At 30.2% G+C, this 13,435-nt stretch overlaps 1 protein-coding gene across 1 annotated transcript; it reads left to right on the top strand.

Annotated features, from left to right (window-relative positions):
* Positions 1–7,578: 7,578 nt before the first annotated feature.
* LOC120282340 (WRKY transcription factor WRKY51-like) lies at positions 7,579–8,958 on the top strand. Its single transcript, XM_039289142.1, has 3 exons — positions 7,579–8,318; positions 8,402–8,527; positions 8,620–8,958. The coding sequence occupies exons 1-3, from the start codon at positions 7,681–7,683 to the stop codon at positions 8,801–8,803; spliced, it is 948 nt and encodes a 315-aa protein (XP_039145076.1). The 5' UTR covers positions 7,579–7,680; the 3' UTR covers positions 8,804–8,958.
* Positions 8,959–13,435: the final 4,477 nt, after the last annotated feature.

The raw sequence follows: 13,435 nt of genomic DNA on the forward strand, positions 1-13,435 counted from the left end.
ATTTAAAGGGATGAAAAAAGCAAAAACTTCAACATGAATATATTGAGATTACTCAGAGATAAAAAGCAAAGAGAACCATCAACACATGAGATATGTATTTATTTGTTGTCTCTTTACAGTAGTGAGTGAGAGAGAGAGAGAGAGAGAGAGAAATGATTAGAGAAAAATGAGAGCATGAGAAGTTTAAGTAGATAGATAGATAGAGAGAGAGAATGTGTGTGTTTGTATTGTATGTGTTTAAGTTACTCTAATGTTATTAGCTGTTCATGGGAGGATTGGACTGGATTCTCTCCATCCCTATTTAGCCAGAATACATAGTAAGCTTGTTGTTCTCTGCATTTGGCCCACTCTTTTTTTTTAAAAAAAAGAGTACTAATTTTATAGTAAGCGTAATTAGCCGAGCGATAAATGGTCTTTTTGTATTATTAAAGGCTAAGGATGAGTTTAATTCCTTTGCAGTACGAAGGTAAAGGGACATATATGTGCTTTTCATTGATAAAGCTTAACTTCTGTAAAGAAAAACTCTTTTAGATAAGCATATTCCTACAATGGTTTGTCTATTTTATTAAAAAAAATCATGGATAAATTTTTATTTTCTTTATATTATATATAAAAAAAAATTAGTTTGTTTTGTTAAAAAGAGATTTATTTACTGATTTGCATATGATCATGAGTTTGCTTTTGTGCATATATATATATGTGTGTGTAGGTGAAGGTTGGGCTTGAATCTTGTAAATTAACAGAAATGCCACTGAGAAGACTGGATCTTGAGTGCTTAAGTGTAAAGGCTGCTGAAATCACATGGATTTGTTGGGTTGAAGTTTAATTAAGAATTCTTTTGTACAATAATTTATTGACAAAATCCTTGTTAGAGAAACACAAAAAAATTATGTTATTTAATGAGATAATAATCATGATCATTTGTTTTCTTAATCAGATTTGGGTGAAAATTAGTATGCAGTTAAAGCCTGATTTATTTTATAGAATCTCAAAAATCAATACAAAATCTCATCAACAAGTCATACACACACACACACACACACACACACAAACTCACTCATTTACTATTTTATCTTTAAATAACTTTAGTATATTTAAATGATATATAGTAAAAAGTTATCCGTCTAATTTAATTATTAATTTTTACAAATAAATAATCTGTTTAAAGTGAACTTGAATATATATATATATATATATATATATAAGAAGACACCCATAGTGTGAGGAATCTTAATAGTGAGAATAAAGCACTAACCATTGAGGAAAGAGGTGGACATTATGAAAAGTCGTAGGGACCTAAAGAGGTGTGGAAGGAGGTGATACTATTACTTCATTTTGGAGTGATCCAAAACAACCAGCTAAATTATATATATATATATATATATGTAATATGTGTCCCTTTATTCACATTTATTATAAGTATGCATGAAGTTGAAATACTTAAATTAGAATGTAATAGAGAGAAAGAGAGGAAGCATGAGGAGGCTTCCCTGTTAGTTAAATGTTGCATGGCAGTATTCTCTTCTTCGATAAACATATGAACAACAAGAAAGAGAGAAATCACATCAATGGACCATGCACATGCAAATGACTAAAAACAAAACAAAAAAAAGATGAGTACGTACCCTTCACTCCAAGCACTTCGCACTTAATATATAATATATATATATACTACTTTAAAGATTGGAATCTTATATATATATATATCCATGAATAGTTAATTCTTGTTATCATTGCATGGAATGAGATTAACTTTAGAAAGGGAAAATGGGGAAAAGGAGGTGATAGCATGCTATATATAAATTATGTTTTCAAATCCCAAGACTTTTTTTTTGTGAAAAACCAAGACATAAAAGTTGATAGTTTCTTTCCTGAATATATATATATATATATATATACATATATATATGTATACAATGGGTATCAGCTTCTTATAATAATATTTTAATTTTCTTAAGTTATATTTTATTATTGTAATCATTATTATTATTTAAATATTAATTGATTTTTAAAAACATAAATGTGAACAGCTTGATTGCAGGACCTCCAACCATCCGGAGATAAAATTATTTTTGATATAAGATATTCCAGCTTTTGTATTATAATTAATAGTGTTTCCTTATAAAATATGTACCTGAATTTACAGCATTTGAAATATCTTTACCACATTCATAGAATAATCATTAATTAATTTGATATTCTTGATTTCTCTTTTATATTTTTCAAATCTTTATCTACATGCATGTTTGAATACTTTTGCAAGCATGATATTATATAAAATTTTCAAATAGTTCGGTAAATTAATTATGATGACCTTGTGCTATTGGTTTAAAAAGATAATGGCATTATTGTAAAGCTAACACAGCATTGGGATCTCCACTTAAATGGCATAGTGATGGCCTAGTGGATATCTGTCACCATTTTCAACTTTAGTTCATAAAAACAAAGAAAGTGGGTTGTCAACTAATGACTAGTATGTGTGTGTTTGTGCTAGCCTAGCAACACTTGGAAAACTTAAAAGTATTAATAGTGTTATCTCTTTCTAAGAAGTGTCTTGAAGAAAGGAAGCACAAAAGTAGTGAGTAAGGATCCCAAGATTTCTTGTTTAACTCTTGTTTCTTCCTTTCTTAATCAACAAAGAAATTAGAGTCATAGTTTTGTTATTAATTCTTCAATATTATTATGTCAACCTTACCTCCTAATCAACCATAAAATTAAGAGTAATTAATCTATATTCTCTCTCACATATTCCAAGGAATTTACAATTTTCATATTGAATAGCTAAGCATTGGATGCTTAACCATCACTTCGCAGTACTTATAATAAAACCAAATCAATTGTTTTTTGTTTAGAATAATATGAAAGACATACATATATGCCAGTTAGTAATGTGAAAGAAATTAAAGAACATGGTTTTAGTCTTGGTACAACAAATTATCAATGAAATAGATACATACATACATATATATATATATATATAAAGAGTGGGTATATAAAATGGACCTACAAATCCAACAAAATGCATGCAGCTTCCAGGATGAGCAGTCTGGTGTCTTTAGACATAATGTACAAAGAAAGGTACAAAGAATTGGAAGTATGAGGGGTATTTTAGCTTCTCATGCATGCATGCATGTTAAATATGTTCTTAATTAATATAATATATATAACAACTGAATCACAGAGAAATAGAGAAATATGTGTGAGTATATATATATATATATATATATAAAGATGGTCCAAAAGAGTACAAAATTAGTTATATTATTAAGGGGGTAAGCAAAAGTATGTTGTCCTATGACCAGCTTCTATTTATGCCTATTGAAAATAACAAGTCAGTGGAAGCGCCTTCAATTTGCATGGAGTTGTCCCTTTGCATGCATTGGATGCATTATAAGTACTATTTGTCTCTATCTCTATCTCTATCTATATTTCTTGGATCTATAATGAATCAACTGTATTTTCAGCAATCTTGGATCTATCTTTCTGCCTAAACAGTACTGGAATTGCATTCATTCCCATGCATAATAAAAAGAGGGAATATTAGAAGCACTATATAACTAAGCCAAACAGTTGAAGGGACATGCATCCATTACTATGATCATATATATGTATGTATATATGGTATGCTATGCATTATTAGAACAATGAAACTCCCCCTCTAAACATTGTTGTCAATGTATTATAGTAATATCTTTCAAATATGATATATATATATATATATTTTTTTTTGCTTGTATAGAGACCAATTTTATAATATTCAAAAATAACTAAGCCTAAGACTCGGTCACTATTGTCCAATGAAGTCTTGAATTTTTTAGCTCTAGTATTAAAGATCACCCGGAGACAACAACTAATACTGGACTAAGCTAAGGGCTCCTGCATTATAATCTACTGGCATGCCACATTCTAACATTAGTTGTTTCCAGGCGTCACCTATTAATGGCCTAACAGTTATTATCCACTTTTATAATTTTCATTATGTACTCAACCGACTAATATATCTTTTACGATTTTAGTTATAAACCCACTTTCTAGCTCCTATTTAACAAAATTTTATTCACTTTTTATCAAACAATAGAGAGAGGCCAGACAATGAAATAATGTAGAAATGGAAATAATACATTTTGTTATAACGTGTATGAAAATAATATGAAGATTAAAGTAACAAATAAAATAAGGTCTACACATTTTACATGCCATCTTATGAAATTTATATAAAATTCTGAATAATTTCGATACTTAATTTAGAGTATCATTTGATTTAGAAATATCTATATAAATATCCTTCACATTTGTTTTTTCTTTTTCTCCTGAAATCATATTCTCCTATTGTTGACTATCCTATTAATTTATAATAGTTTTTCAACAATGAAAATTCTAGATAATTAATTTTATCTTTTATTTTTAAAATATTAATTACTTTAAACTCATTTTAGCTACAAAACAAAACAAAATTAAGAAGTACGAAAAGCATTATAAAAAAACGTCTTACTTTCACCAAAATAAAATATGATCGTGACACAATATAAGGTGAAAGGAGGGCACTACGGGCTTTTGATGATAATTTCCACTAATAGCATTCATGTGATTGATATATTCCATCGATATTTATAAGAATTGTGACTTCCTCATACACTTAAACAATATTTTGACTCACGGATCGTTTTAATATATTTTACATAAAAGAAAACATATTATTGTACTTTTATCCTTGTGAAAATAGGTAAATAATTAGGATATATGCTAAGATGCATCAAAGTAGCAACATGTGTAAAGATTGATGAACATGTTATAAGTATCCATGATAACGTATATGATTTTAATTTATTTTATAGTTACACCATTAATAATATCCATAACAATTCATAGAATCATCAAAAGGAATTACTAATTGTAATTTAAATGACACAAAGATATCAACTTTCATACAAGAAGATATTAAACAAAATGTGGTTTTACTCAACCAATTAACTTAAAAATAATTTTCCATATTTTACATGCTAATGAATAGTGATTAAAATGCAAAATGAAATCTAGCAAACAAAAAAAAATTTAGGCTTCGTTTAAAGCGGCCCAAAAGTTGGGCCCAAACTCTCTCAAAGCCCATAAATTCCCATAAAAATGGGCTTAACCTTCAAAGGCCGATTAAATCAAGCCCAAATTCTGTATTAGAAGATCCAGTTTGTTCCACTTGAATAAAAATCCAATCCATTTAAGCTCTGAAACTAATGTCATTACAGTATGTTTTTATTATATATATAAAAAAACCACCATAGTTAAACATCTAATCTTATTGATGAAATTACTAAAATAACCTCCAAATCACTAAATCAAACCATAAAATCAAGATAAATTGGCAGAGAAAATCAAATCGGTCAGTTCACCACTAACAATATTATACTAAGATACAATTGGTCTCTAGTCTATTGATACCCACTAAAGATTAGAGAACATATATTTATCATGTCATTGAAATGCACTTAACACATTTCATTAAAAAAATTAGACTAAGATAAGTTCACCAAGATTACAATTTAATAGGTTTAAACGAATTTTTTATTTAGAAAAGGTCAACACCCAATTAACAAATTGACCTTGAAAAAAATAAACCCGATTTTTTAAAATAAATAGATAAATCAAAGTCACAGGCCAACATAATCACTTCGCAAGATCTCCGGCACCTTTTTATTTATTTATTTATTCAAAAGAAAAAAAAAGTCTTCTGTTTGTACACGTGTCGCTCTTCTATTCGTTATTAGCATTGGTGTTCACATGACTGTGCTCATTATACATTTTAATAAAGCAATGTTCTTTGGTCAACTTTTCAACGCATATCATCCGTTGGATTTCACTTCTTTTTTAATCGGACGGTTCGATTTGATTACCGGTTTGTGTCGGTTAGTCAACCATTCCAACACGAAAGCCAAGACCTTTCTCTTGCTTTCTAGCCGGTTACTTTCCTTTTCCTTTATTTTTTTTTCTTTTTTTTTTGTTTCTTTTGAGGTTTATGAATTATTTTTTAAAATTATTAAATTATGTACATAATTATTCTAAGATTAATATTTATTGTCTGAATGACTTTAATTTTCAATATTTAATAAATTAATTGATATAATTCTGACCCGGTGTCTTATTAAATGTATTTGATTCTTGGTAGTGTCCATTATGAATTTTTTAAAATATCATATAATATTAATGATTCACACACATGAGGACGGCACTTTGAAAGAGATCTTAAGTCATCTTTTTTATTTGAACCCATAAAATATACTTAATAATGCTCCTCTGCATGTCTTTTTTTTTTTAAATTGAATTATTGGCGTTTTATTTGACTTATTATCAACCATTAAAAAAATATATATTTGGACATCAATAATAATCATGTAAATCGAGAGAATTTTTTAATGTATATTTCATGATATCAAGGTGTTCTTTGTAAATTAAAAGTTCATGAGGACTGAACTGAAAGAAAATACAACAAATAAGCTATCGCAAGTGTTTTTCTCGTGACCCATCCGTCAACACCCCACTCAACAACTCATTTATGAAGACGATCACAACCCCCACGTTCTTAAAAATTTAAAAAATATATATTTTTAAAAATAAAAAAATAAAAAAATAAAAAGCAACCAGCTGTGTACTGAAAACGGATCCTCTGCATCAAGTTTAATTTCAGAAAAAACTAAGATCGAAACCTATTCATAGTGATGTTATTGAGTTTGCGGATATACGGATATACTTCACATCAATACACGTTCTAAAAATTAACTTAAAATGAAGGTGATTGTGTTTTATATAAAATAAAAATAAAATAAAAATCCCTCAAAATAAATCAACTTTCAGAGGATAATAATAATAATAATAATAATAATAATAATAGTAGTAGTAATGGTCAAATATTGGAAAGCATAATGGTAAAATATTTGGGTGCAAAAAAGAGGCAAGGGTTCAAATTCCTCTTCAGCAATAATGATAATGTTTCTATACTATTCACGGCCTAGTGTTGGCCTGTTGCTGAAGGAGAAATATTGGTTTCACCCATCCATGATTGCAGGAAAAAGAGATTTTTTTTAGAAAGTTTATAAGCTACGGTAATTGGTACATCTCTGTATATATCTGTTACTTTGGCAATACATTAAATGGGTGTGCACTTGTCGCTTTATTAGTAAAAAATATAAAAATAAAAATAATAATAATAATAGTGATATATAATGGAAATAAGTTTGTCAAAACTGAATAAATATTAAACGGTAGAAACTGGTCAACCCTAACCAGAAACATTAAAACTTTATAAAAAGAACCCTTTAATTATTTAAAATTCAACCCAAAAGATCTCAAGTGATACACCCACATGAAAAACCCCATTCAACGAACCCAACCCGGTTTGACTTTAATGTACAAATCCAACGGTCAAGATCAGATCAAAACACATCAAACGTCTCGGGATGCAGACAAGTATTAATCCGTTACAAATCTCGAGGCAGATGAAAACAAATCGTTAAATCAGAACCGTTCGATCAAAAGTCATTCGTTTGACTCGCATTCTAGTTCGCTATATAAACCCTTCTTCGTCTTCATTCCACTTCCCCAATATCTCCGACTTTTCCTCTTCGATAGAGAGAGAGAGAGAGCACTCTAATGGTGGTTTGAATTTCTAGGGTTTCACGTTGCTAGGATTCCATGGCTATTGATCTGATGGGCTACACCAAGATGAACGACCAGATCGCCATCCAGGAGGCGGCGGCGGCGGGTCTCCGTGGCCTGGAACATCTCGTCTCCCAGCTCTCCAACCAGTCATCGGCGATGGATTGCCGGGAGATCACCGATCAGACCGTATCCAAGTTCAAGAAGGTGATCTCCATTCTGAATCGCACCGGCCACGCTCGATTCCGCCGAGGCGCCGTCACATCACCGGCGCCGTCAACAGTAACTCCCCAACCTCGTCTGCTTCCTCCTCCACCGCCTCCACCTCAGACGCTAACACTAGATTTCACTAAACCCAACACCGGATCTATCCCGATCATCGTCTCCGGCGCCGGCCCAGAGATGGCGTCAAGCCATTACGGGAAAGATAACTTCAGTATCTGCACCTCGATCTCATCAGCGAACTCCTCATTCCTCTCATCGATCACCAACGACGGTAGCGTATCCAACGGCAAGACATCCTCCTCTCTCCTCTTCACCCCGATCGCCGCCGTCTCCGCCGGCGGTCGACCTCCTCTCTCCTCCAACTACAAGAAGAGATGCAGCTCTCACAGCCACTCCGACGATCTCACCGCCAAACTCTCCGGCGGCCGCTGCCACTGCTCTAAACGAAGGTACTCTCTCAAACCCCCGGCGCACGTTATCCAGATCCCCCTATCGTACGCCACTCTTAATTTTTTTTCTCGTAATTTATCAGGAAATCGAGGGTAAAAAAGACAATTCGCGTCCCAGCAATCAGTTCAAAGATGGCCGACATCCCGCCGGACGAGTACTCTTGGCGCAAGTACGGCCAAAAACCCATCAAGGGTTCCCCTTACCCACGGTAAGCTCCTCCGCCCTTTTCCTTCACTCTTTCTCCACCGTCCGATCTAAATCCAACGTCTGATTCTCATCCTCTTTCCATCTCTTCTCCAGTGGTTACTATAAGTGCAGTAGCTTGCGAGGTTGCCCTGCCCGCAAGCACGTCGAACGCGCTCCCGATGATCCTTCGATGCTCATCGTCACCTACGAAGGCGAGCACCGCCACACCCCCGCCGCCGTCTCCTCCGCCGCCGCCGCCTCAGATCCCATCATCTTCGATCCCGCACGTGACATCTGATCTTGAATCTCAGCCGTTTATCATCAACTTAGTTTCTTGAAATTTTTTTTTCTTTTATTATTATTTTTCTTTTTTTCCACTCTTTTTTGGCTCCTCTCTTCCAAAAGAGGATCGATCTGTAAAATATTTTCGCGGAAAAAAAAAGTAAATCTAAATTCAGACAAATTATCTTCTTCCGGGCCCACACTAACGGACGTTACATCACCATCAAAGTTTAACGCCGTTTAAAGCTGGCAGGTCAACTGCCACCGAACTATTATAATTTTTAGTTGAAATTAATAAATTATGAAAATTCCCATTTTTTAAAAGTTTGAATGGACTCTCGCAAGTCGTAATTATCTTATCTTATTTATTAAATTTCATTAATTTTTCTTATAACTTATTTTTTTCTCACTCCCTACTATGTTATTTTTTTACTTTCACTAATTATAACCCTATTGTTAATAATTTTAAATAAATAATTTTAATATTTTTTTCATCATAAGGGGTTGTTGGGATGAATTATTGAAGAACTAGCAAAGTAGTGGAGAGCTTTATTCTTTCGTCGAGAGCTTCCTCATCTGGGCCTAGTCGGGTGTTCCTCTCGACCGCGTTGTCTCTTTCGTTCGAAAGTATAACAGAATATGAATTTTCTTTCAGATTTAATGTAAAAAAATAAAAATAACATCTGCAAGAAAAATAAAAAAACTACGATGACAAAAAAATTTTAGAAAGAGCTTTCTCTATATCGATAATTTTTTTTCTATAGTAAATACTTCTGTGTTTTAGAAAAGAATTTGGAGGGTTTATACTAGCCTCACCTAATAAATAGATGAGCTAAGATCAATTTCATCCAATCGGCCTCGTGAATGCAGAGTGATCTAAATCTGCACCAATAATTCATCCCAACAACCCCCTTATGATGAAAAAATATTAAAATTATTTATTTAAATTATTAACAGCCGGTTATAATTAGTGAAAGTAAAAATAACATAGTAGAAGTGAGAAAAAATAAGTTATAAGAAAAATTAATGAAAATTATAAGGGTTTGAATGTAAAATGTTTTTAATTTAAAAACTATCGGGACCCGTAGTTCTTAAAAAAATAAAATTTAATATTAAAAAAATAACGGGCCCCTCTGTTTTTTTAAAAAATTAAATTTAAATATTAAAAAATTAGAGTGGGACCGGCTGTTTAAAAAATAATAATAAAAAAATATAAAATGCGCATTTCCGTAAATAATTACGGAAATGCGCATTTAAGGAAATAATTAAAAAAAAAATAATATTTTAATAAATTAGCCACAATTTGTCAACTTTTTCCACTTGCGTTTTGGAAAATGAGAAAGCAAAATTTGACTTGAAGTTTCTGCACATGAAATAATGGCATGAAACATTATAAAATTGTTTGCCAAATTGCTCAAGTTGGAATTTTCCTTTTTGGATTCCATATTGCTTTTATTATTATTAATTATTATTATTATTATTATTATTATTATTATTATAATGCTAGTGGGTGGAGGTTGACAAGAAAATATATTATCTTATTTATTTTGGTGGAGAGGACTCCAACTGCGCATCAATCAAAGTGTCTCCATATCTTTTATCTTCATTATTATTATTCTCTTCCTTCTCCTCTTCCTTCTTCTTCTTTATTATTATTTTCTTAATTTATCTTTGCCTTTTTATAATTAATTGTTTTTTTTCATAACGTATTTTTTTAATTAAAAAATAATTGGTAATGTGAATTGTAATTCTCTAGCAACTCGTTTGATTGAGAGATAGCAATTATCCCCTGAAATTTTTTACTATTTTTAGGGAAAATATTTTTTTATTAATTTTAAGAAAAATAAATAACTCTTTATTTAATCAAAATAAAAAATATTTGCAGAAAAAAAAAGATGCATCCAAAGAACCGAACAGGCTTATTTTGTTTACAACGTGTAATTATTGTTTTTGTAATCTTTTCTACCTTCTTTTTAGAAATATATTAATGGTCACGTTAGAGATCACTAAAGATTATAATTTTTTATTTTTTATAAAATTAATTTTTTAGTATTGTTTCTAAGTTGTTATTTAAATTTGTATTTTTTTAAATAAATATCAATAAATTATAGTTTTATTGAAAGAAAAAAGAACAACATGACAAATATTGAAAAAAAAATAACAGTACAAAATAACGAAGACCGACTAAAACCTCATTATAGATAAATTTGTATTTATTTTTTTTTAAAAGCTATATATTTAATAGGTTTAAATTTTGTGGAGAATTTGTAAAAAAAAATGATAAATGATAAATGAAAATGCCAAGCATAAAGAAAAGATGTAATAATAATAATAATAATAATAATAAGAACAAGAAAAAAGGCATGTCAATAATCATTTGGTCTATTGGTATCGGATCTTTTGTGTAAGGTGTTCACCTCGAGTGTCGAGCGTGGTTTCTCGAGTTCAATTTCTATCTCGCGAAAAATGAGAGCATAATTCGATGGTAAGCGTGGCTCCCCCACTTGTTTGTTTCTAGGTTTCAGTGCTTGTTATTTTTTAAAATAAATAAATAAATAAAATAAAAAGGCAGCTAGCATTTGATAAATAAAACATGAAAGCTTGTCTTTGAATATAAAGTCCCATCAACTAGTAGGTATTGAGGTGACACATTGTCAGGGGAGTCAAGTGACACAATAATGAAACCCTAGCTAGTCCCCATTGACTTGTTTTGTGGACAAGATAAACAACATACACCCTTAACTCTTACATATATTTTTGTGAGTGGTGGACCCCTTCCTCAACTCACACCCATTGTTTTCTAGAGCACCATTCATGAATCATGCCCGGTCAAAAGCTTGGGTTTCACTACCTCCTTTTGAGCTTGCGTCTCTATGTTTTCTACTAACTCAAAATAAAATAAGTGTTAGATAATTAAAATAAAACAATAATCATTAATTTTTATCTTATTTTAATTTATAATTATTTTAAATATTAATCAACAGACTTTTGATTTATTAACACCGATCCTCTATGTGAAAATATTCGATGTCTTGATTAATGATTTTATATCAGGACTTCAATGCACATCTTGTACACTTAGTTTGTTTATTATTTTTTTAAAATAAATATTTTACCTTTTTAAATATTTCAATTGGGATATGGGTCAACTCATGTTAGGTTAGCTTCACTTGGGTCTTTAAATATCTAAATTGTTTTTCATTTATTATTCAATGGTTTAGCGTGTATCATGTTTCATCCACCCCCTTGGACTTTAATGAGTATTTATTAATTAATTTTTAAAATTCTTAAACCGCGTTTGGGTTGTGCAATAATAGATATCCTAGTAATCTCATCAACACTTAATTTCAGGTCTAGATAACCAATTTTTTTTTAATTAAAAAAATATTGATATTGGTATAAGTATTTATTTTATTGTTGATTTAAAATTTTAAATCTAAAAATATTTATTAAATTTAATATTAAATATACAATATGTTGTTAACAAAAATAAAATCGAGTACAAAACTATATTAAAAAATATTATTATAAAAATAATATAAGAGCCTTGGTTTTTTTGTACACTCCCTTGACTCTTTAACTTGATATGGTTATTTTTTCATTTTTTTTTAGATCAAATAAAAATAATAATTTTGCAAAAAAAATAAATAGTAATAATCTAAAAGAATCAAAAGACCAACGATGATAGTTAGACCAAGTCAAATTTAATAAAATTATTGATCTAGATGAAATTATTTAAATCCTCATTGAGTTTTGTTCTTTTCTCTTGATTGAAATTTCATGAACCCACATTAAAAGAAAACCTCGTCCAATGTTTTAGACGTGCTTTGAACATTCAAAACACTTGAAAACCCAAGGCTATACTTTTATATCAAGTCATTATTATGGAAATAAAAGGTCTATGGCCATTAATTAAAGTCATCAAAGTTAGGGAGGAATTCCATGGCTTGAACTTTATTTTCCAAGTCTTTGCTCATTAATTAATTTATTTTTTGTGGTCATTAAAACCGTAATATTTAATTCATGAATTGTCCAAGTCTTTGATATTTATTCCAAGTAAATGGAGAACATTTATCAATGTTTTATAGTATATTATATAATATTTTTAATGTTTTGACTTGAATACTATAACAAGTGTTTTTCCTCTCTTTATTTATCTATGAATTCTTGTTCTTCTTTTCTTGTTTTATTATTTTCAAATGAAAAACATGAAGTTCCATGATTTGAGTCTGATTCTAGAAAAGAGAGGGGATTCAAAGAAACCTTTTTTTTAAGAATAGGGATTGAAACAAGTTTTCAAAATTATTATTTTATCAATTGTTTTATGTAAAAATCACATGTTGAAGGGAATCAAATCTTTTGAGACACAAGAATGTGGCCATTGTTCATGTACATGAGCAAAGGATGATGATTATTATAATAATCATAAATTAAAAGTTTTTTTAAAGGGTTTATAATAAATTTATATAGCAAAAATGTCAACCAGGGATGTTTGTAGAACTTTCTAGATAGATAAAATAAAATTAAATTAAAAATTAGAAAACAGAGACACACTAACACAAGAAACACATAAACATTGATATGAACAGTGGTTATTCCTTTGTAATTCTTTTCTCATGTATTGGGTAGGATTTGGTTTGTTTATAGT

The sequence above is a fragment of the Dioscorea cayenensis genome, chromosome 3, assembly GCF_009730915.1.
Source record: "Dioscorea cayenensis subsp. rotundata cultivar TDr96_F1 chromosome 3, TDr96_F1_v2_PseudoChromosome.rev07_lg8_w22 25.fasta, whole genome shotgun sequence".
Classification (NCBI taxonomy): Eukaryota; Viridiplantae; Streptophyta; class Magnoliopsida; order Dioscoreales; family Dioscoreaceae; genus Dioscorea; species Dioscorea cayenensis.

Excerpts from the sequence above, each read along its gene's own strand:
- LOC120282340 (XM_039289142.1), top strand. The coding sequence starts at position 7,681 with ATGGCTATTGATCTGATGGGCTACACCAAGATGAACGACCAGATCGCC. Across the intron at positions 8,319-8,401 it reads TGCCACTGCTCTAAACGAAG|GAAATCGAGGGTAAAAAAGA; the intron begins GTACTCTCTCAA and ends GTAATTTATCAG. Across the intron at positions 8,528-8,619 it reads AAGGGTTCCCCTTACCCACG|TGGTTACTATAAGTGCAGTA; the intron begins GTAAGCTCCTCC and ends TCTCTTCTCCAG.